The sequence below is a fragment of the Barbus barbus genome (genome assembly GCF_936440315.1).
Source record: "Barbus barbus genome assembly, chromosome: 46".
NCBI lineage: Eukaryota > Metazoa > Chordata > Actinopteri > Cypriniformes > Cyprinidae > Barbus > Barbus barbus.
In genome coordinates this window covers 10,517,175-10,537,410 of record NC_136724.1, presented here as the reverse complement: position 1 = coordinate 10,537,410, position 20,236 = coordinate 10,517,175, and the positions used below count along the sequence as shown (strand labels likewise).

Below are 20,236 nucleotides of genomic sequence, written 5' to 3'. Positions count from 1 at the left end.
TTGTTTGTTTATTTAGCTGTTTGTTTACATTATAATCATTAATAAATATTTGTAATAAATATAAATGTCTTTCAATGTATTATTCTGTCACCAAACAGAAAGCCACATTTGAAATGACTTTCAAAATGTTTTTTTTTTTCCCCGAGTGAAGTATCTTTTTAAACGATTAACATTAAATTATTAATATTAATCATTATAATGATTGACACGTGTGTTTTTGTATAAATATAAATGTCTATTAATTCATTGTTCTGTCACAGACGAAAGAAAAGGTTTGAAACTTTTTTGATGAACAATCCTTTATAATTAAGCAATGATTATTATTAATAGTAGTTACATACATATCTGTTCTTTTTAATAAATGCCTATTATTGTATTATTATATTATAGATGATTAAAGTCAGATGGGTTAATAACAATGTCCAGATTTTGTTTTATTTTCAGGTGAACAATCCTCCTTCTTATTTAATAACTATTATTAATAATAGCTTTAATAATCAATAAATATATATACTTATATATTTTTTCATAATCAGAAGAAAGTAAGAGAAATGGGATTGGATTGATTATAAAGACAGATGATTTATTTATGGATCAGGAATTCTTATTATTTATCTATTATCATTATTAATAGTTACGTAATAATTGTATCTAATCTTTGAAATTAATCCTGTCACAGAAGAAAGTCAGTCCCCTAGGTTGGTACAACACAGATTTTTTTGGGGGGGTGGCATCTCTTTTTATAACTATCCTTTTATGGTACAATAATACGTCATTTACTGTAATTTAGCATGTACTACCCTCGATTCTCGTTTCTTTAGTGTTTTGAAAATACGTAGAGCTTTCCTTCACTTTGTGTTCACTTGTGTCTTACAAGAAATGCAAGTTATTTTGTTTATTCTCCGTGCTGTAAACATTAAACTAGTCAAAAAAAAAAACATAAGTGTGACAATGACATATATGGTTCATCCATTTTTTTCCCCAAGTGCGAATGGCACTAGGAAAAGACTTGCAAATACAAAATGATTGTAAGACATTTAAAACACTGCATACAAAACACATTATCTAGCCATTTCACATTACAACATACAAAAAAAAAAAAAAACCCTCAATGGATCAAAAAATGCAAAACATTCATAAATACAAACTCCTAAATCATAGGAACATATATAATGGCAAATAAATGGCAAGTAAGTCGGTCACTTTATAACACATTCTCCATTCCTATCTAACAATCTAGAAAGTTTGCAGCCATAAGCAATTCAAGGGCAATCTCAGGAGCAATGGGGAACTCTGGGATTTCTGTCGAGCTGTTAGTGTAGCGCACTTTATAGGTAAAATACATGCAAACTTTGGAGAGAACATGAGACGGGATCTCCCGGAAGTTCACCTCATTGGTTTCATTTTCAGCAAACTGACCTAGAAAACATGTAAATGTTAGTTATCGCTTTCTCTTACTGGTAAGATATTTCTAACATGTTTTTGAAAACAAATGATTGATGGAAGAATTCCACAATAAACAAATGCTAGACTTTGACCATGTTTCATACTCACCAGGCCCACTCAGCATAGCCTTGATAGTGCCAGAGGTTAAAGCATGCTCTCTCTTCACAATAAACTCATGGCCATCTGAAGAGATCAGCTTTACATGCATGGCATCAGGGCCTTCACAACCACCGTAAGTCCGTAAGTCTTCAGCATCTGCTGGAAAATGTTATTTGAACACTTAAAGGAAGAAAGAAACATGCAATGGCTAATCAGACACATATGAGTAAAATTGACTAGGAATAAGGATGAATAGCAAATACAAACCCATTGTTTTATAGGCGCTGTATTAGTCCTGCAAACAACAGAAAAATGTATCAGGCTTATGTTAGTGTATTGCACAGGGAAAACATATAAATTATTGCGAGAGAGAAACAGTAAGAAAACTTAGAAACCCCCACAAAACTGTGAAATAATAATGACTCGAGAGGCAAACAGTTAACAAAACCCTTTAAGACTCGTTTTTGTGTTTATTATAGTTTGCTGAACTTGATATTTACATACAAAAGCACACTGTCACGATCACAACAGTAAATGACAGATTTTACACACATCATCAATAAATCGCATTATCTTATCTTCTTTAAGTACATCTATTAATCATATAACCAAATCTATATTGTGGATAATAAATGTACAACTGTCACACTTACCGCGAATTAAAATAACAAAGCAAGTTTCTTGAGAAACACGGACAGTGATACGACTGAACACTTCCGGTTCAAACATGTGGCTCATAAATAAAAGTCCCCGCTGTAACCCTCGATATGGCTCTAACATCCAGCCAGCACTTAGCTAAATAAATGATTTCATTTTTATATTACACACTAAGTTTGAGTGTGCCAAGAAGCTCCGAAATGTCCAAACACACACTGGCTGGCGATTTAATTTGTTTGTATCTATCTTGAGGAATACAAAATAACAATAATATCCAAATAAAACAGATATTTACATTATAAGATGTTGTTAATTATACGTACATCTAGTAGCATATAGCAAATGGCCCCTGTTAGAAATAGAATGAGAAACTTATATGTTTTTTATAAATATAATTTTAATCTTCTTGTCTATTTCCCTGTGTTTTTGGTTGTGTTATCAATGCTAGAGCCGAAAGACGGTGCCAACCCAGGCTACAGGACTGTCATCTAATTTACTTTTTTTTTTTTTTTGCAATAAATTAATCAGAATAATTATATAATAATAATAATAATAATTTAAATATATATATATATTCATTATAGACGGCCTCTATATTAAATTATGTAAATACACTGTTTCTATTTTATTTGTGTTTGTGGGAGAGCGTCTGTGTGTCACGTGACCAGAGGAAGGCGAGTCTCGAGACCACAGACATATGCTCGAGACCGTAAACAACATGGCGCGTCACGAACCTGGAGACTCTTAAAACCTACTCAGAAGCGTTTAGCATACTGAACTCCCGCGTTTACAAGATTCATATTTGATAACACTGCTTTTTGGTTATTTACCGAGATCTGCAGGAAGAAAACAACGGAGCAGAAGAGCTGTCAAAGCGCTGTTACCATTTAACTGGTAGGTGTCTCTCTTTTGTAGGTCTGCTAGCGTGAGCGCTAACTTATAAACAAAGGGTTGTTTTGGCTGGATATTTAACGTAAAAATTGGGCTTTTATGTATTTAGCTTTTTTAAACTCTTAGTTTGTAAATATGAAATCATTATATGAAGTGTTCGTCCCATGACATTTGCTCTTTTCAATTCTAACCTGTCATTTTAGCACGCTCGCCTGTCAGTTAGTTACATCACAGCCTTTTGTCAGCTGTATGTCAAGGTTAATTTAAATCACCTGTTTAATGTCAGAATTTCTCAAGACAAGCAAACATTGGGATGCTAATAACACTGACATACCACACAATTAATGCACTACATCAGAGTTAATTTTGGCGTAATACACTTTTATGCATTCTGTCCATCACAAATTTATGATCAGACAAGAGTATTTATTATTATTTGGGTGTATGTCCTATTATTTACAGTATTACTAAAACTATTGTCAAATGTCTTTAAGATTAACCTAGAATTGTTTATATTTTGCTTTTTAAAGTAATAATAATAATTTTCTCTCCTTAGTATTTCTCGAGCATGTTAAAATGCATAAAAAGCCTTAATAAAGTCCTGTAGTGAAGTCCTTTTTTTAAGTTCATATTTGTATTCAGCAATGCATTAAACTGATCAAACGTTTCAATAAAGACATTTATAATGTTAAATTTCTATTTCAAATAAATGATGCTCTTTAAAACTTTCTAGTCACCAAAGTATCCTGAAAAAAAATGTTTGTTTCTACAAAATGTTAGGCATCACAATGGTTTTCAATATTGATAATAAGAAGAAATGTAAAAAAAAAAATATTCTGAATATGCTGAATATTCAGTTTTGCCATTACAGGTGTATTACTTGGGTCTATGTGATATGTTTTACCTAATTACTAAAAGATGGTGTTCAGTGTCTTTTACAGTTGTTTTTCAACTTTCACACAAAATCTTCACTTGTCACACAGTTTCTGAAACCTGACACCCAAACACCAGAACCACACACCAAATCTGCAAAACCATACACTAATTCTCGGCCTTTGACTCATAAAACACTTTTTGCAATGAATGTGATTGCTTGTATTGCTAATTTCTGAATAAATGATTTTGCAGACAATCAGTCTATGGGCTCTCAGTCCAGTTCTGGGATGTCAGGTCGGGGCTCTGGCAACAACCCAGACCAGTCAGAACCAGAACCCAACCAGAATTCCAATCAGACGGGTCACACACAGGCCGAGAGGCAGTCAGGATCTGAAGAGGACGTTGACTTAGCACAAGTTCTGGCGTACCTACTGCGAAGGTAATTACATTATATGCATAACCTACAAAACATTTATTTGGCGATCCCTTTGTCTGGGCTGCATTTCAAACATGTTTTGGAACTCTGCTGCTTCCTCTTTTGTCTTATGGGTAGTGAAAAGTGTTCTTCCCTTTTCTCTTTTATAGGGGCCAGGTCCGCCTGGTCCATGGAAGTGGAGCGACGGGCCTACAGCTCGTGCAGTCATATTCAGACTCAGATGAGGACAGCGATGGGGCCTGGGATGGGCGGCTAGGACATCGATATGACCCTCCAGGTGAGAATTGTGGACTGTATGGCATCATTTTCAGTCTATAAAAGTGAGTAATGGTGGCAGAAATACCATTGAATTAAACACAATTCTGTGGTCATTTACTATGCCTTATTTCTTCTCACTCAGTGGATGCCCAACCAGACACACAGGAAGTTGACCGCAGTGAGATCCACACTCAGATCCTGCTTGCCACTGCTTCTTCAGGCCTAAAGGGCAGACACAGTTTCACACATATGATAGCAGAGGTAAGATGGGTCTATGGATGTATATCTTAATGTGCTGGGCATGTATAGTAACAATACAATGAGTCTGAATGAGCAGCTCAGCTCTTTTACTTTGCAGCTGTTCTGATTTGTAATTAAGAAATCAGGAAATCTTTATACCGCCAAATAGAGTAGAGTTCACAAATGTGCAACTTTCTATAATCTAACTGTGTATTTGTTTCTGAAGCGGGAACAGGGACGGTGTCGTGGGTCGAGTTTCTCTCATGGAGAGTGCAGCCGAATCCGTTCACAGTAAGAGCAACATAAATGTTATGCAGTAACAATAATAATGTATATTTGATGCAGAAACAGAGTCACATATTACATTTGAAATACAGATTTATTTATTTTTCTAAAACTGATCAGTCTTTGCATACATATAGTAAATCATACACATTTCCTCATAGTTTCCTTCCTAATCATGTGGTATACAAGGACACCTACCAGCAGAAAGTCTTTTGTGGACTCTACAGTGATGAGGGAAACATGTTCCTGTCTGCATGCCAAGGTGAAACTGTAATTCAAGACTTTGTCATTAGTATTTATTTTCTGTTTTTAGTAGTTTCCAAATGTCGGTCATGTCTCAGATATGTTCAAATGCATAACAATGTTCTACAAAAGTCCAGTATTGTAATTGTTTCAATCTTTTTTGGCTTCAATTTAAGTACATAAACTACTGTTCGAAAGTTTGAGGTCAGTGAGGTCATTTTTTTGTAAGAAATGCAAAAATGCATCAGACTGATAAAGTGACACTAAAGGCATTTATAACGTTACGAAGATTTCTAGTTCAAATAAAAAAAATGCTTCTGGTTGCTGTTACAAAAATATGATACAACAGCTGTTTTCATTGATAATAATAAAAAAATGTTTCTTGAACACCAAATTAGCATATTTGTATGATTTCTGAAGGATCATGTGACACTGAAGTCTGGAGTAATGGCTGCTGAACAATCAGCTTTGCCATCACAAAAATAAATGACATTTAAAAAATATTAAAATAGAAAATTGTCATTTTAAATAGTAATAATATTTCACAATATGACTGTATTTTGATTAAATAAAAACAGACTACATGAGCATAAACGATTTATTTTAAAAGCAAACATGTGAAAATCATTGAACTGTGTAGTGCGAACAGTATCTTACACTCTCCTTTATCTGTCTTTGTTTTTATAGATCAGAATATCAGGTTATATGACACTAGCAGGGGCCGTTTTACTCTAAAGAAGACAGTGAAGGCCAGAGACGTGGGCTGGAGCATTCTGGATGTGTGTTTCACCCCTGATGCAAGTTGTGTGCTGTACTCCAGTTGGTCTGACTACAGTAAGACAGGGCCAGGTCACTTAAACTGCTTTGTTGGCACTACTGTCATTTTTTCCAGTAATGCATATCTGTCTTTGCTCCCTCTCTTTAGTCCATGTGTGCAGTGTAGATGGGGACAATGAAACACACACCGCTCTGGACCTCAAGTTAGTGTTTCCTCATAGTACATTTTAGCATCAAAACTCAGGTAATCACCTGTACGCTTCCTCTTCATGTGGATGACAGACAGTAGAATAGATTTCCATAATCATTCATCACTGCAGCCATCATTTGACTGTGAGCTAACCAAAACTGAACATGCTGGCAAAGTGTAATCTGAAGGAAGTTTGTTTTCAAAGTCATGACCAAATGTGGCTGAATTTGTATATTTTAGGGGCAATTCTTAATTATTTATGAGTTCACTCCTTTTTTTAATTTTTTTTTATTTTCATATATAATAATGTTTATTCTCATAATATGTAAGAACAGTAACCCCCTATAGTGAAATTATAATGAAAGTGCCATAACACCTTCAGATATGTTAATAATGCCAATAATTGACTTTGCTATTGTGTATTTCTGCCTCTTCCATTAAATTCACATGACCATGTTGAAGTCTTCTCTACATTTCATAACATTTAGTGACCATCCTGTGATACTTAACAGTAATATTAGAGGGGCAGTCGTGGCCTAATGGATAGACAGTTGGACTTGTAACCCGAAGGTTGTGGGTTCGAGTCTCAGGTCCGGCGGGGATTGTAGGTGGGGGGAGTGAATAACCAACACTCTCTCCACCCTCAATACCACGACTGAGGTGAGACCCTTGAGCAAGGCACCGAACCCCCAACTGCTCCCCGGGCACCGCAGCATTGGCTGCCCACTGCTCCAGGTGTATGTTCACTACTGTGTGTACACTTGGATGGGTTAAATGTAGAGCACAAATTCCGAGTATGGGTCACCATACTTGGCCACACACCACTTCCCTTTCCCTTAATATTATGCTTTTAGAGGTTTGGGCTTACTCTGTTCATCCCCAAGGAAGGTAGAGCTGTGTGAATGGAAATGAGTTTAGATGTTTAAAGATTTATATTTATTTATGTTTTAGTATAGCCTGTGAGGTATATTGAACGTAATCACCATAGACATGACTGTAATTGTTAGTGTTTAATGCTGCTGATGCTGACAGGTGTCTTTTCTTCTTTCAGTCCTGATGAAAGGAGGTTCTGTGTTTTCTCACTGGCAGCATCCACAGATGGAAAAGAAATTTTAGGCGGGTTAGTAACATACTATGGTCTAAGAAATCTAACCCCAGAAAGTGATCCTTTAATAACTCATTATTAGCTTTTTAAACATGATTTCTGATTTCCACTATTTTATTTTATTGCATTGCATTGCAGAATAACCACCATACACAGAAAACTAAAGTGTTCCATTATTCTTACTGAGATGCTTTTTGTCTCTATCAAATAGTGCAAATGATGGCTGCCTGTATGTGTTTGATCGTGAACAAAACAAGAGAACTCTAAAGGTATGATTCACACATTTTCACACATTAGTAAAGGAATAGAAGGGCATAAGATTACATTCTTAATCCAGGGACAAAATTATAAAATAAAAATATTTATTTAGAGGCTAGTAGAAGAAAAAAAGTCACAAATACCCCATTATCTGTAACCCAAAAATGTTTGGTCAGTTTTCATCTGCTGCACTTCTAAATACAGTAAATGTCTTTCTGATAAATGTTGAATTAATGGTGCATGCGTTTTACCTTTTATTGGATTAATATCGGTTAACTCTACTGTCAATCTCTCAAATCTCTTACGTAATCTTTACAGCTCCTCTGTCTCAGTGCATCAAAGGTCTAACGTTCTGAATTGAATGTGGTCATTGATATGCAAGATAGATTTACTGAGAGCATTATCCAGACATTGCCCTCTGTAGCATGACCCATGTGAATTCGGTTGTTTATCTCTCCATCTTTCAGATCGATGCTCACGAGGATGATGTGAATGCCGTAGCGTTTGCAGACAGTTCATCACAGCTGCTGTTCTCAGGCAGTGATGATGCTCTGTGTAAGGTATGGGACAGACGTACCCTCAGAGAAGACAGACCACAGCCTGTGGGTCATCTGGCTGGACACAGAGATGGAATCACCTTCATACACAGCAAGGTATAAAAGCACAATTCACACAGTCATTTTTGATGGCATTATTGTTAAGATGCTGTGTTTTATACTGCAGTTACAACACACTGCACAAACCTTTTACATAATAATATGTGATCATAAACTAGATGATTGTGAGCATGGTACAATATACACTTCAGTTTAAAAGTTTGGGGTCAGTATAATTTTTTAATTATTTTTGAAAGAAGTTTCATGCTCACCAAGCCTGTATTTATTTGATCAAGCATACATTAAACAGTACTATTTAAAATGACTGTTTTCTATTTTAATATTTTAAAATGAAATTTATCCCGGTGATACAAAGCTATATTTTTAGCAACCATTACTCTAGTCTTCAGTGTCACATGATCCTTCAGAAATCATCCTAATATTCTGATTTGCTGCTTAAGAAACATTACTTGTTTATATCAATGCTGAAAACAGTTGTGCTGCTTAATATTTTTGTGGAAACCATGATACATTTTTCAGAATTCTTTGATGAATAGAAAGTTCAGAAGAACCGCATTTATTTGTAATAGAAATATTTTGTAACAATGTGAAATATCTTTATTGTCACCTTTGATCAATTTAATGCATGCTTGCTGAATATAAGAATTATAATTTTGTTTTGTTTTTTTATCTTACTGACCCCAAACTTTAAACAGGAGTGGACATTGAAGAATCATTCATCAATTTATGTAAAAGAATCAAAACAAACTGGCAAATAAATTCAATGTAAAAATAAATTAATAATTATTTTTTTAACTGCATTTATATATGTATATACACTTAAAGAGATTTAATTAATTTTTAAAAGGATGTAAAAAAAATTATACATTAATTTAAATGCAAGTAAATTATTTATTATTAATGATATGACATTATTTGTAGGAAATTATTTACATTTAATTTTTTTAAGGAATACATTATTGATTTCTTTATTTTATTTTTAAGTGATATTCTTATTCCTCCATAAAAATATACACTAAAAATAGCAGAGCAGCCTTTTGTGTAACTACTAAGTATTTATTTAAACTACATGCCAGAAAAATGTGGACAGTGCCTTTTAATTAATGGGTTTGACTATTCCAGCTGCATCCAGGTGCATAATTGCAGACTGTGGGTGTCCACATACTTTTGGTCATGTATTGTATGTCACAGCGAACAAGATGAAGGTAGTCAAACAGTTAAAGAGTTGGACTGTTGTGATAAAAGTTGCAGGTTCAAATATATGTATGTATGTTGTCCTGAAGGGCGATGCTCGGTACTTGATCAGCAACTCCAAAGATCAGACTATTAAGCTGTGGGACGTGAGGAAGTTTTCACCCAAAGAGGGGCTCGCGGCCTCACGGCTCGCTGTCACACAACAGAACTGGGACTACCGCTGGCAGCAGGTTCCACAGAGAGGTGCGTTACTGTGTTTGAGTAACTTTAATAGACCTGCTTGTTTATTGTCAACATTAATTTTAGACATGAACACAAAGCACCTGTTTTGACTCATTTTGTTGGCCTGCAGCACTAAAGAGGCATAAGCTGACTGGCGACACCTCTGTGATGACCTACAGGGGTCATGGGGTTCTGCACACGCTCATTCGCTGCCGCTTTTCCCCTGAATTCAGCACTGGACAGAAGTTTATTTACACAGGCTGTTCAACAGGCAAAATCGTCAGTAAGTGGAGAATAATAGCAAGAGTGAAATTATTTTTAAAGTCACATTTTATTGTTATCCAAATCTGCAATATTTTACCTCCTCCCATCTTTTTTGTAGTCTACGATGTGTTGACGGGATCCATTGTGTCCAAGCTGTCCAATCATGACGCATGTGTGAGGGACGTCAGCTGGCACCCGTATCACAACAACATGGTCAGCAGCTCTGTAAGTAAAACCACTGTTTAATACTAGTGTTTATTTTGTTAATGAAAACAATAATGAAAAAATATTTGTTGAAAACCTTTTTTTCATGACTAAGACTAGGCAAGGCGACACAACATCATTAAACACTGTGACTATAACAATGAGACAAAAAATTTGACTAAAATACAATAATAAAAAAATGATAATAAAAACTCTAAATTTAAAATCTCTCTATACTGAAAAATGTAGACCTCCAGAAGTTTTTATGCTTGCGGTAGCCATATGTCAAGAGCCACCAATCAGAGCTTGGAGACATTTTTTCCCCTCTGTTTGTATTTGTACTTAAACATTGCGTCCCAATGTGCATACTATCCACCCTATCTGCCCTAAATAGTATTGAAAATGACTAATATCACATAGAATTTAGGATGGATAGTGTGCACATTGGGACGCAGGGTAAGACTAAGAAATAAAAAGATATATGTGACCCTGCACCACAAAACCAGGCTTAAGTCGCTGGGGTATATTTGTAGCAATAGCCAAAAATATTTTTTTCTTTTATGCCAAAAATCATTAGGATATTAAGTAAAGATCATGTTCCATGAAGATATTTTGTAAATTTCTTACCGTAAATAGATAAAAACTTCATTTTTTGATAAGTAATATGCATTGCTAAGGACTTAATTTGGACAACTTTAAAGGCGATTTTCTCAATATTGAATTTTTTTGCACCCTCAGATTCCAGCTTTTCAAATAGTTGTATCGGCCAAATATTGTCCTATAATAACAAACCATACATCAATGGAAAGATTATTTATTTAGCTTTCAGATGATGTATAAATCTCAATTTTGAAAAATTGACCCTTATGACGTATGTCTTTTTTCCTTCTCGTCACATTTGCTCAGTGGGATGGTGCCATCCGTCTTTGGGAACACACGCAGAACCACCCTCTGGACAAAGATCGAGAGAGGATGAACGTGGATATGGTGGACATGAAAACCAAACGCTATTGATGACGTCAGAGGTAGATGGTGCCATCATTGCAGGAATGGAATGAAGGAGGAATAAAGAAAAAACAAATCAGAAAAGAGAACACATTTTGTGCAGAGAATATTGATGTATTGTTAGGCAGGCTCTTCAGGTGTTTGTTTGATTTCACATTACGGCACAAAAGATGACACAAATATGTTTAAAGTAAAAGGATCATTTAGTTAATGAACACAGGGCGTGCTGTGATTTCTCTTTTACGCCTCTATTTCAGCTGGGAAATGACCGTTTGAAGTGAAAGACTTTGAGTGAATTTCACCAATATAAAGAACGCATGATTTCAGACAGGCACAAACACAACTGCTTCACTTGAAACAATTACTGTGTTGCTTTACCCAAAAAAAGCAATACTTGCATAATGAAATATATAGCAAAATATTTTACACCTAATGGACATTTCTAAAAGTGCAACGAATTCTGGGAATAATTCTAAATATTGTAAGATATTTTATTGCTATTAATGTTCAGGATTTGATTTTGTAGTTCAATGTAAAAAAAAAATATTTTCTTTGTCAAAACTCTGAATGTGTGTTAAAAGTGTGTCTGTGGGTTTACGGGTACGGGAATGAGTTTCTTTATGCGTGTGTGTGTGTGAGTGTGCGCAGATATGTTTTATGTTGACACAGATTTGATTTGTGTATAATTTAAGTGCATTTAGAATTCATTGGAACACTCACAAAATTGTTTTACAAGAATAATTAAACTTATGTGCACAACTTTGTTTGTTTGGGCTATAAATCACATCTCAAATATTTCAGTCAGCTGCAAGCAATACAGTTAGTTACATGCAGAGCTACATACATTCAAAATTATTTTCAAACAGTTTAAGACAAGGTCAGAATTTAGGTACTCGTGTAGACAAGAGTGTACTGTATATTTGCTATATTTTAATGATAGTAAGTAGTAGAGAACATGGTCTTTTTCAAAAAAATGTAGTCAGCATATACATTACTGTTCAAAATGAATACTTCTATTCAGCAATGATGCATTCAATTGATCAGAAGTGGCAGTGAAGACATTTAGAAAGATTTAAAAGATTTTCTTTTTCTTATGATAAGAAATGTTTCTCCAAATCGATATATTAGAATAAATGCTAAAAATTCTGCTTCATCATCACAGGAATTAATTACATTTAAAATATACTAAAAACAGTTAACTCTTTTTTTATATATATTTTATATAACTTTTTATCATATTACTGTATTTTTTAATTAAATAAATGCAGACTTGGTGAGCATAAGAGACTTTTTTCAAAACAAAAACAAAAGATTGTACTGCCAAACTTTTAAACCGTAGTGTAAATAACAATAAATAGTGGGAAAACACATTTATTACAATAACCATAATCAATATACTGTGTGGTTATCAGTTACCTGTTTATATTAGTAATTTTATAGTGTTGTAGTTTAGCAAATAGAGTAAAACGAGCCAATCTTACAATAACAAAAAGGTTTAGAAGAAACAATACATGCACTAGATTAAATTGTGAGGTTTATATTTGTTGTTTTGTATTTTTTGTCTAGTGTCATTGACCTTTTTTCCAAAGCCAAAGTTTATTTTAATCCATACCACAGAAACAGATGCTAAATACGGTTGAAACCACACAGGGAATGTTGCTGTGCTGCTTTATATCACACACAGAGTAAGCTGATAAGATGGGAATGTTTGGAGCTGTTAGGGAGCAAATTGTTGTCTGGACTGTGAGTGAGAGGGTAAATGATGAGAAGTGTGACATAAACCAGCAGGTTGAACTCAGCTGAGAAAACAAAAGGGAAGTTAATAACCCTGCTGACAGATGGCAGAACAATCTCATTTCTCTCCTTCCCTCGGTTAGTTGATCTGTTGAACATGCAGTGGAAGTTCTGCCCTCAGCAAACCAAGATGGATCTTTGTGGACTAAAGGAGATGCTTTATAGGATCCATAACTCTGTCAACAAGCTTCTGCACTGGGCTCTGGTGCACTTCACGGATCTCACAGCTGGACTACTGGCTCATTTCTTATTCAGACGTCATTTTCACTTCCTCCTCTCTGTGCTGGTGATGTTTGGACCTGTTCTGAGTCTCTGGGTCTCCAAGTACAGCATATTTGGCAACAAGAATCACTACCTGTACAGGCAAGATCTTATTCTAGTTAACTAGAAATACTATAATTACCTTATTAGAGTTTTTGAGTGTGAAGCTGCTCGTTATATGTATATTTATATAGTGTGTGTGTGTGTGTGTGTGTGTAAATTTATGTATGTATATATATATATATATATATATATATATGAACAATATATTAGTTCTTTAATAAATACATATTATTGTACTTTACATTAAGATACCATTTCTTATGGTAATTAAACAATCATGCTTTTTTTTAGTATTTATTTCAGTTAATGTTAATTTTGTAAATATATTATTCAATGTTTATTCATGTTGATTCATAACATAAGTAACATTCATTTATACAACTTGAAATGTAAAACTTATCAATATATAAAGAAAAAACTATAATAATTGCTGTAAAAATGGTTACTGTAGTTCAGTGATAACAAATTGAAATTATATATTTTTTAAAAATAATATGTAAAATATTTAAATATTATGAAGATATTTTTTATATGGTCATATAGTTAAGTTGCAATTCTGAAAATCATTTAATTTTCCAGACGTTCCCTGTTTTACATGTAAACATCACTAAATTTTGAAATGTATGCTTAAGATACGCATAAGTCTTATTTTTTATAAGTCTTAATATATGCATTAAAAATGCATAAAAAGACACATATACTGATCAAGTAAATGGATTTTAGGGAGTGTTTTGAAAGATTACTACTGTACTTTCCATACACTTTAAAAATAATTTACTTAATGAAGAGAATGAACTTAAGAGAATTAAAGAACTTCATTCTCTTTAGTGTATATATATATATATATATATGTGTGTGTGTATTACTATTATTAATGTACAGTATTTTGGGTTATTTATTTATTATAATAAAAGTATTTCTAGTTCATTTACCATTTTGTATTTGCTTTGTCTTGTTTGTTTTATGAGCTATTGATTGTGGTTGTTGTGATCTCATAGGCTGTTCCTGCATTCATGCTGGGGCTGGACCTGTATATTATGTGGCTCTTTCATCTTTCTTCTCTCGTACTGCATCAGTAACTCCTTCATTCACTCAATCTGTCACCTCTTGAGACTCGCCGTGGCCGGGACGCTGTGGACACTGTTCCGCCGTCTCCTCTCCTTTCTAGTGGATGCCTCGGGAAGCTGTTTTGAGCCACTTCAAAGCCCCACAGAAATCCACAGGAACCCTAGGGAGCTCCTGGAGTCTGATACAGGCCCCTTATTACTACTGAGAGAGGAAAAGGGTAAAGCGGCCTGCCTTAAAGCCGGCCTAGAGTGGCAGGGATGTGAGGTGTCTGATGACATCCTCATTCTGAGTTTATGTTGTTTGATTCTTGTTGAAGAAATAGGGGTTTTTAGGCCCTGCTTGGCTCTAGGAAAGCCTGTAGGGACGCCACTGAGGATACTCTTCTTGTTGTGTGTGTTGTTGATGAGTCTCTGGATCTTCCTGATTGTTTGCTTGCTAGCGCACTTCCCGCTGTTCCCAGCCCAGCTGGTTGGAGGAGCTCTTGGGTATCTGGGATGGAAGGGCCTTTATTATAAGGGCTGGTATGTTTTAAAGCCTGGCTGGTGCTGTGTTGGAAGACCAAAAGCTTTGCTTCCAGATAGCACATGTAATACTGCATCAAATGGGACAACGTGAATGTTAAGAAAATGAGAAACCGAATGTATAAAAATGTACAACTTTTATAAAGGGGTGTCAGCATATGAAAAATGAAATAGTTATTTTCCAGTTTTGTCCGACGTTAATAATTATAAGCATAATAAAACTAATGTTTTATGACATTTTGAATAAAAACATGAGACATGCCACATTTAGATAAAGTCTTTATTGAGTAAAAACTGTCCTACAGTAGGTTCTGTTGATGTAACTGAAGTTTCAGCAAATGTGTGTTTGTGTGTCTTGTTGGTACTCAGTAGATAAGTGCTTTTGAAGATAAGTCTCCTCTGGGCTTCTTAATCTTGTCACAGTTCTTGGTGATGACATCATACAGCACAGCCTAGAGTTGAAGGAATGAATGAAATCAGTCACAGCCGTCTTACCAGACACATAAACACGTGATGTTTTGTAGAATAAGTAGAGACTGAACTTACATAGGTGTTGCGAATCTCCAGGACTATGATGCGCAACTCACAATACTGGTGCTGATCCAGTTCGTGGACAAGCTGTCTGAAATCTCCCTGTTGCCAAGCAACAAAACAATCAAATGATCAGAAATCATGTAAACTGGTTTAATTCAGCTAAATCTAACATTAAATAAACTGACCACATGTGGCTGTTTGGAAGCCTTGGCTACAGCATCTCCTCTCTCACTGTAGTACCTGAAGAAACAGAAAGAAGTCACAACTGCATATTCATGTCTAAAAAAGTGAAATAGCTATAAACGTATTTATAAGAAATGCTAGTGTTTGATTGTGTTTGTAATGCAGTCTGGTCACTTACTTGGAAATTTGTGTCTGGAATCCCTCGATCTTGGTGCGGGTGCTGGTAAGCAGTTCAAAAACTTTTTCCTGTAGGAACATTTTTGCTTTTATTCACATAAAACTCACACAAACTAAATTATATATAAATATAACATAACACCGTTCAAAAATTTGGAGTCGGTGAGATTTTTTTGTTTTGTTTTCGAAAGAAGTCTCTTATGCTCACCAAGACTGCATTCGTTTGATCAAAATACAGTAAAAACATTAATATTGTGAAATATTATTACAGTATATTTTAAAATGTAATTTATTCATGTGATGCAAAGCTCATTACTCCAGTTTTTTAGTGTTACGGGATCCTTCAGAAATCATTAGAATATGCTGATTTGGAGCTCAAAAAACATTTCTTACTGCTAATGTTGAAATTATATATGCTGCTTAATATTTTTGTGAAAACTGTGATATATATATATTTTTTTTTTAATTACAAGTTTTATAACATTACATGTACTTACTGCCTCTTTTGATCAATGTAGTGTGTGTGTCCTTGCTGGGAAAAAATGACTGACTCCCAACTTTTCAATAATAATGTAATTTAACACTATAATTCATATTACTACAGTAAAAGCAATGCATGTGTATAGGTGAAGTCATATGTATTTTGCTAAAAGTGTCACCACACAAATTTATAAAACTTGCATGAATTACACATTTTGAGTAATTGGGATAAACTACATATTAATTATTGCTTGATTTCTGAAGGTTTCATATTATAAACCACGTGTAATGCATAAATTTGTATAAAGTCTAATATAAAGCTCAACATAAGAATGAATCACTTGACAAATGTTATTTCATTCTGTCCCAAGCTAGCATGACACAAGATAGGTTAACTGACCTGTACAGCAACTCCAAAGTTGTTCCCATCTTCAATCCTGGGAATCTGTAGCTGTATCCACATTGACACCTGCACAGGGGCACAACACAAATATTACACAATGTACAAAAATGTACCAAAATGCTTTATTGAATTAATCAGAGCCGTCTCTGAAACGTCTACAAGGAGTATATAATGAACTACAAATTAAACTTTTTAATAAAGTCAAACTTTTTTTTTTGATGGTTTTGACTTTTTCAATATACGTAATTTTAACTTTTGAGACCTGCATAATTATATATGATATATAATATATGACATCACTTTCCCACCGTGTTAAGACGCTCCTTCAGAGTCTGAATCTCAGGCTTGATCTGTTTGAGGAGTTTCTCTACTGTTTCATTGCAGGCGATGGGACCACAGGGAGGACCTGTCAGATCACAATTAACATCATTCGTTTAATTTTGTGCTCTTCAAATCAACACTTTGTAACAGTCACTAGCTTGCAAGGACAGAGATGGATGAAGACATACAATACTTAAATCTACTTTAGGTTCTGTATAATTTCTATGACATTAACAGAGACTCCCTGTGTTCATGCTGGGAATTACACCTTGTCATTTCACATTAGGGGGAATTCAGGTCCAGGGAAAGGCAAACTGAACAAGAAACATTTTCAGTTTCATTTTCCAAAGAGCTTCTAAACATGTACCTTCATCCTCTTCCTTATCTCCATCCTTCTTTCCTTTTTCTTTGGCCTCTTTCTGTGTGAATAAAATATCATTACCGGCCTAATCAATTACTTCAAATCACAGACTGGCTTGAAGGTGCAATCAGAAAATCTATTAATTTAAAAATATATTACGCTTGTTAATAATAAATGATGTGTTATGATTACCTCCTCTTTCTTCTTCCTCTTGAGCTCCTCTTTGGCAGGGTCTGGGATTGGGATGTCCAGAGGAGCCTTGATGACGGACAGATCCTTCAGACTACAGGAACCCTAAATAACACAATGATACAAATTCAGCATTTCTTAACCACAGCACAAACTATGTTGATGAATGCACCTGCTAGATTTACATTCATATAGCACTTCATACCTGTAAAATATTGTCCATCTCTGCAATCTTCTCCGGGAAGAAGTTTGAGATCAACTGTTCGGCCTGATTAAAACAAACTTTCATTACAGCTGCTGTATGAATCTATGTTGTATTTCCTTTTATAATTATAATAGTGCATAATGCACTGTTTTATTGTAGTAACTATTTCTGTGGTATTTCTGGCATAAACTACAATTACTGTGGTGCATTTTTAAAAGTAATGAAAGAGTGTGACTGAATAAATGTATAATTACCTCCTTGGTGATTTTATGGGAGAATCCATCCACCTGCAAAGTACATAGGAAGTGTTTGTCAAACTTGCCACATAAACACAAACAGGTTCAATATATACGCTTATAAGCAGGTTAGACTCAAAATGCATAATTTCTGCCCAATATACAATCTTAAATACGTTTAAATCAAGTTTCGGGCCTAAAATATGCGCCCTACCTGTTTCTTAGACGCAGGGCTCATGTCTAAGGAAGTCATCGTTTCGATTTGTCTTGCAAAACTTTATTATAGCTGTTTGCAGAAAAACACGCGTTTAGTATCTTATCCCACTGGATACCGTGAGATTTAGGTTCAAAAGAGATGATGGGATCCAGTTGTTCTCGACGAAACGACGAGAAGTCACAGTTAGTCAGCATAAAGAGTGAAAATGAAAGTGAATTAAGCGTCAAATAAGTAATTCTTGATGTGACCGGAGGGGGGCGACAACAACAACAACTTCAGCGTGTTACGGATTTGTTTTGCCAACTAGAATAAAAGTCCTACTTTTTTCTTAAAAAAAAAAAAAAAAAATATATATATATATATATATATATATATATATATATATATGGTACCAGTGGTTAGAACACATTGGTACACACTTGTGGTAAAAACTGGATTGAGCAATTGCGTGAACGAGGAATTAACAAATTATAGAAAATTAATGTAATGCATTTTTACAGTGCCTTTATCTAAATATATACGATTATTCATGTATTTTAAAATACATAAATATATCCAAAATATTGCTAATATACTAATAATTAATTAAACAAATTAAGTTGAAATATTTGATAAAAGTTTACATACTATGTGTGTGTATACTGTGTATATTTATTATGTATATATAAATACAAACACATGCATGTAAATATTTATGAAAAATATGTTGTTTATATGTTATATATATTTATATTATAAAATATAAGAATATATAAATATATACATGTAAATATTTTCAAAATATTTACTGCACTTGTGTGTATTTATATATTTATAAATATACAAAGTACACATACATATATTATGTAAACAAAAACCTTTATTTTGGATGCAATTAATCGTTTGAAAGCACTAATATTTATATATATATATATATATATATATATGCGCTATATAAATAAAGGTGACTATATATATATATATATATATATATATATATATATATATATATGATATATATATATATGTGTGTGTGTGTGTGTGAGACCACCCTGTTGCGTAGAGTTTGTTTCCTAAAAATATGAAATTACTTGTATATATTTTGTTATGTATTTATGTATGTTTATTTCTGTTTACATATGTATATAAGTTTAATTTAAATTACTTTAATGTGTTATAATGAGTTTGCACTGGACAGTCCAGCTGCATTTTCCCAGTTCCTGGTGGCAGTTGAGAGAGTAGAGTTACCATGACAACTGCATCACATCCTCAGACAACAAAAGAGGACCGCTTGGGCAACTACTAACTCTGTCTCTCTCATTCACTGTCAAGAGAGTACTACATATATATATATATATATTACACATTTCTTTTATTCATTTATACACAACCAACTTCAATTTAGATTCAAGTTTGTGTGTTACTTGGGAACTGAACTTGTGGCCTTATTTATTTGCAACAACATCAACTAAATAAAATTTTGTAATACATTTTTAAAAATGAAAGTTTAAACAAAATTTTGAAAATTTATTTTAACTCGCTGTGTCAAAATAAATATTTTTCCATATTGTTAACCAATTATTAGTCCACCCCCTAAATATCTTTAATGATCTTGCACTCAAAATGTTCTCATGAACACATTCATATGCTGCCAAAGCAAAGGATTAACACATGTATCACGTTCTGATCAGTTACATCAGTCGTTCAAAGGCCTAGAAGACATGAGCACCCATTGCATTTCTAACTGACAGAGAGACAGTAGTCTGTGCAGTACTTTGTTATGCAAGAGACTGCCTAATTTATTCCTAAAGGTTGCTTTTAATGGTATCAACAAAAGACAGAGGCAACACCTAAGGAAAGCGAAAGAGAATACTGCATGCTGTTTCCTATAATACAAATAGCAAAGTGCACAGCAATTATGTGCAGGCCACTAGATTTAATCACTGAAACACTGTTTATTCACTGACTTTCCGCTCA

The 20,236-nt window shown here is 34.1% G+C and overlaps 4 protein-coding genes across 6 annotated transcripts; 2 read left to right on the top strand and 2 right to left on the bottom strand.

Annotated features, from left to right (window-relative positions):
* Nucleotides 1–564: 564 nt before the first annotated feature.
* On the bottom strand, nucleotides 565–2,352 carry LOC306864603 (elongin-C-like). Of its 2 annotated transcripts, none has more exons than XM_079408716.1 (4): nucleotides 2,199–2,352; nucleotides 1,813–1,840; nucleotides 1,555–1,704; nucleotides 565–1,419 (listed from the first exon to the last, which is right to left on the bottom strand). In XM_079408716.1, the coding sequence occupies exons 2-4, from the start codon at nucleotides 1,814–1,816 to the stop codon at nucleotides 1,229–1,231; spliced, it is 345 nt and encodes a 114-aa protein (XP_079264842.1). In that variant the 5' UTR covers nucleotides 1,817–1,840; nucleotides 2,199–2,352; the 3' UTR covers nucleotides 565–1,228. The 2 variants fall into 2 exon arrangements, with proteins under 2 accessions (XP_079264842.1, XP_079264843.1); XM_079408717.1 differs by having other exon boundaries at nucleotides 1,555–1,701.
* Nucleotides 2,353–2,844: 492 nt separating this feature from the next.
* Nucleotides 2,845–15,243, top strand: LOC306865129 (DDB1- and CUL4-associated factor 11-like). Of its 2 annotated transcripts, XR_013783844.1 has the most exons (17): nucleotides 2,845–3,096; nucleotides 4,222–4,408; nucleotides 4,555–4,682; nucleotides 4,806–4,924; nucleotides 5,130–5,194; nucleotides 5,350–5,450; nucleotides 6,119–6,265; nucleotides 6,357–6,411; nucleotides 7,450–7,518; nucleotides 7,715–7,772; nucleotides 8,229–8,414; nucleotides 9,662–9,815; nucleotides 9,925–10,077; nucleotides 10,177–10,283; nucleotides 11,169–11,294; nucleotides 13,145–13,424; nucleotides 14,384–15,243. XR_013783844.1 is itself a non-coding variant. In XM_079409518.1 (15 exons), the coding sequence occupies exons 2-15, from the start codon at nucleotides 4,233–4,235 to the stop codon at nucleotides 11,274–11,276; spliced, it is 1,626 nt and encodes a 541-aa protein (XP_079265644.1). In that variant the 5' UTR covers nucleotides 2,845–3,096; nucleotides 4,222–4,232; the 3' UTR covers nucleotides 11,277–12,031. The 2 variants fall into 2 exon arrangements, 1 of the variants encoding a protein (XP_079265644.1); XM_079409518.1 differs by lacking the exons at nucleotides 13,145–13,424; nucleotides 14,384–15,243 and having other exon boundaries at nucleotides 11,169–12,031.
* LOC306865131 (fat storage-inducing transmembrane protein 1-like) lies at nucleotides 11,227–15,426 on the top strand. Its single transcript, XM_079409522.1, has 3 exons — nucleotides 11,227–11,294; nucleotides 13,145–13,424; nucleotides 14,384–15,426. Exons 1-3 carry the CDS (start codon nucleotides 11,276–11,278, stop codon nucleotides 15,066–15,068), a joined length of 984 nt encoding a protein of 327 aa, XP_079265648.1. The 5' UTR covers nucleotides 11,227–11,275; the 3' UTR covers nucleotides 15,069–15,426.
* On the bottom strand, nucleotides 15,233–18,581 carry LOC306865132 (proteasome activator complex subunit 1-like). Its single transcript, XM_079409523.1, has 11 exons — nucleotides 18,278–18,581; nucleotides 18,082–18,114; nucleotides 17,828–17,890; nucleotides 17,626–17,727; nucleotides 17,440–17,491; nucleotides 17,060–17,157; nucleotides 16,749–16,817; nucleotides 15,870–15,937; nucleotides 15,694–15,748; nucleotides 15,521–15,607; nucleotides 15,233–15,426 (listed from the first exon to the last, which is right to left on the bottom strand). Exons 1-11 carry the CDS (start codon nucleotides 18,314–18,316, stop codon nucleotides 15,340–15,342), a joined length of 753 nt encoding a protein of 250 aa, XP_079265649.1. The 5' UTR covers nucleotides 18,317–18,581; the 3' UTR covers nucleotides 15,233–15,339.
* Between the last annotated feature and the right edge of the window lie 1,655 nt (nucleotides 18,582–20,236).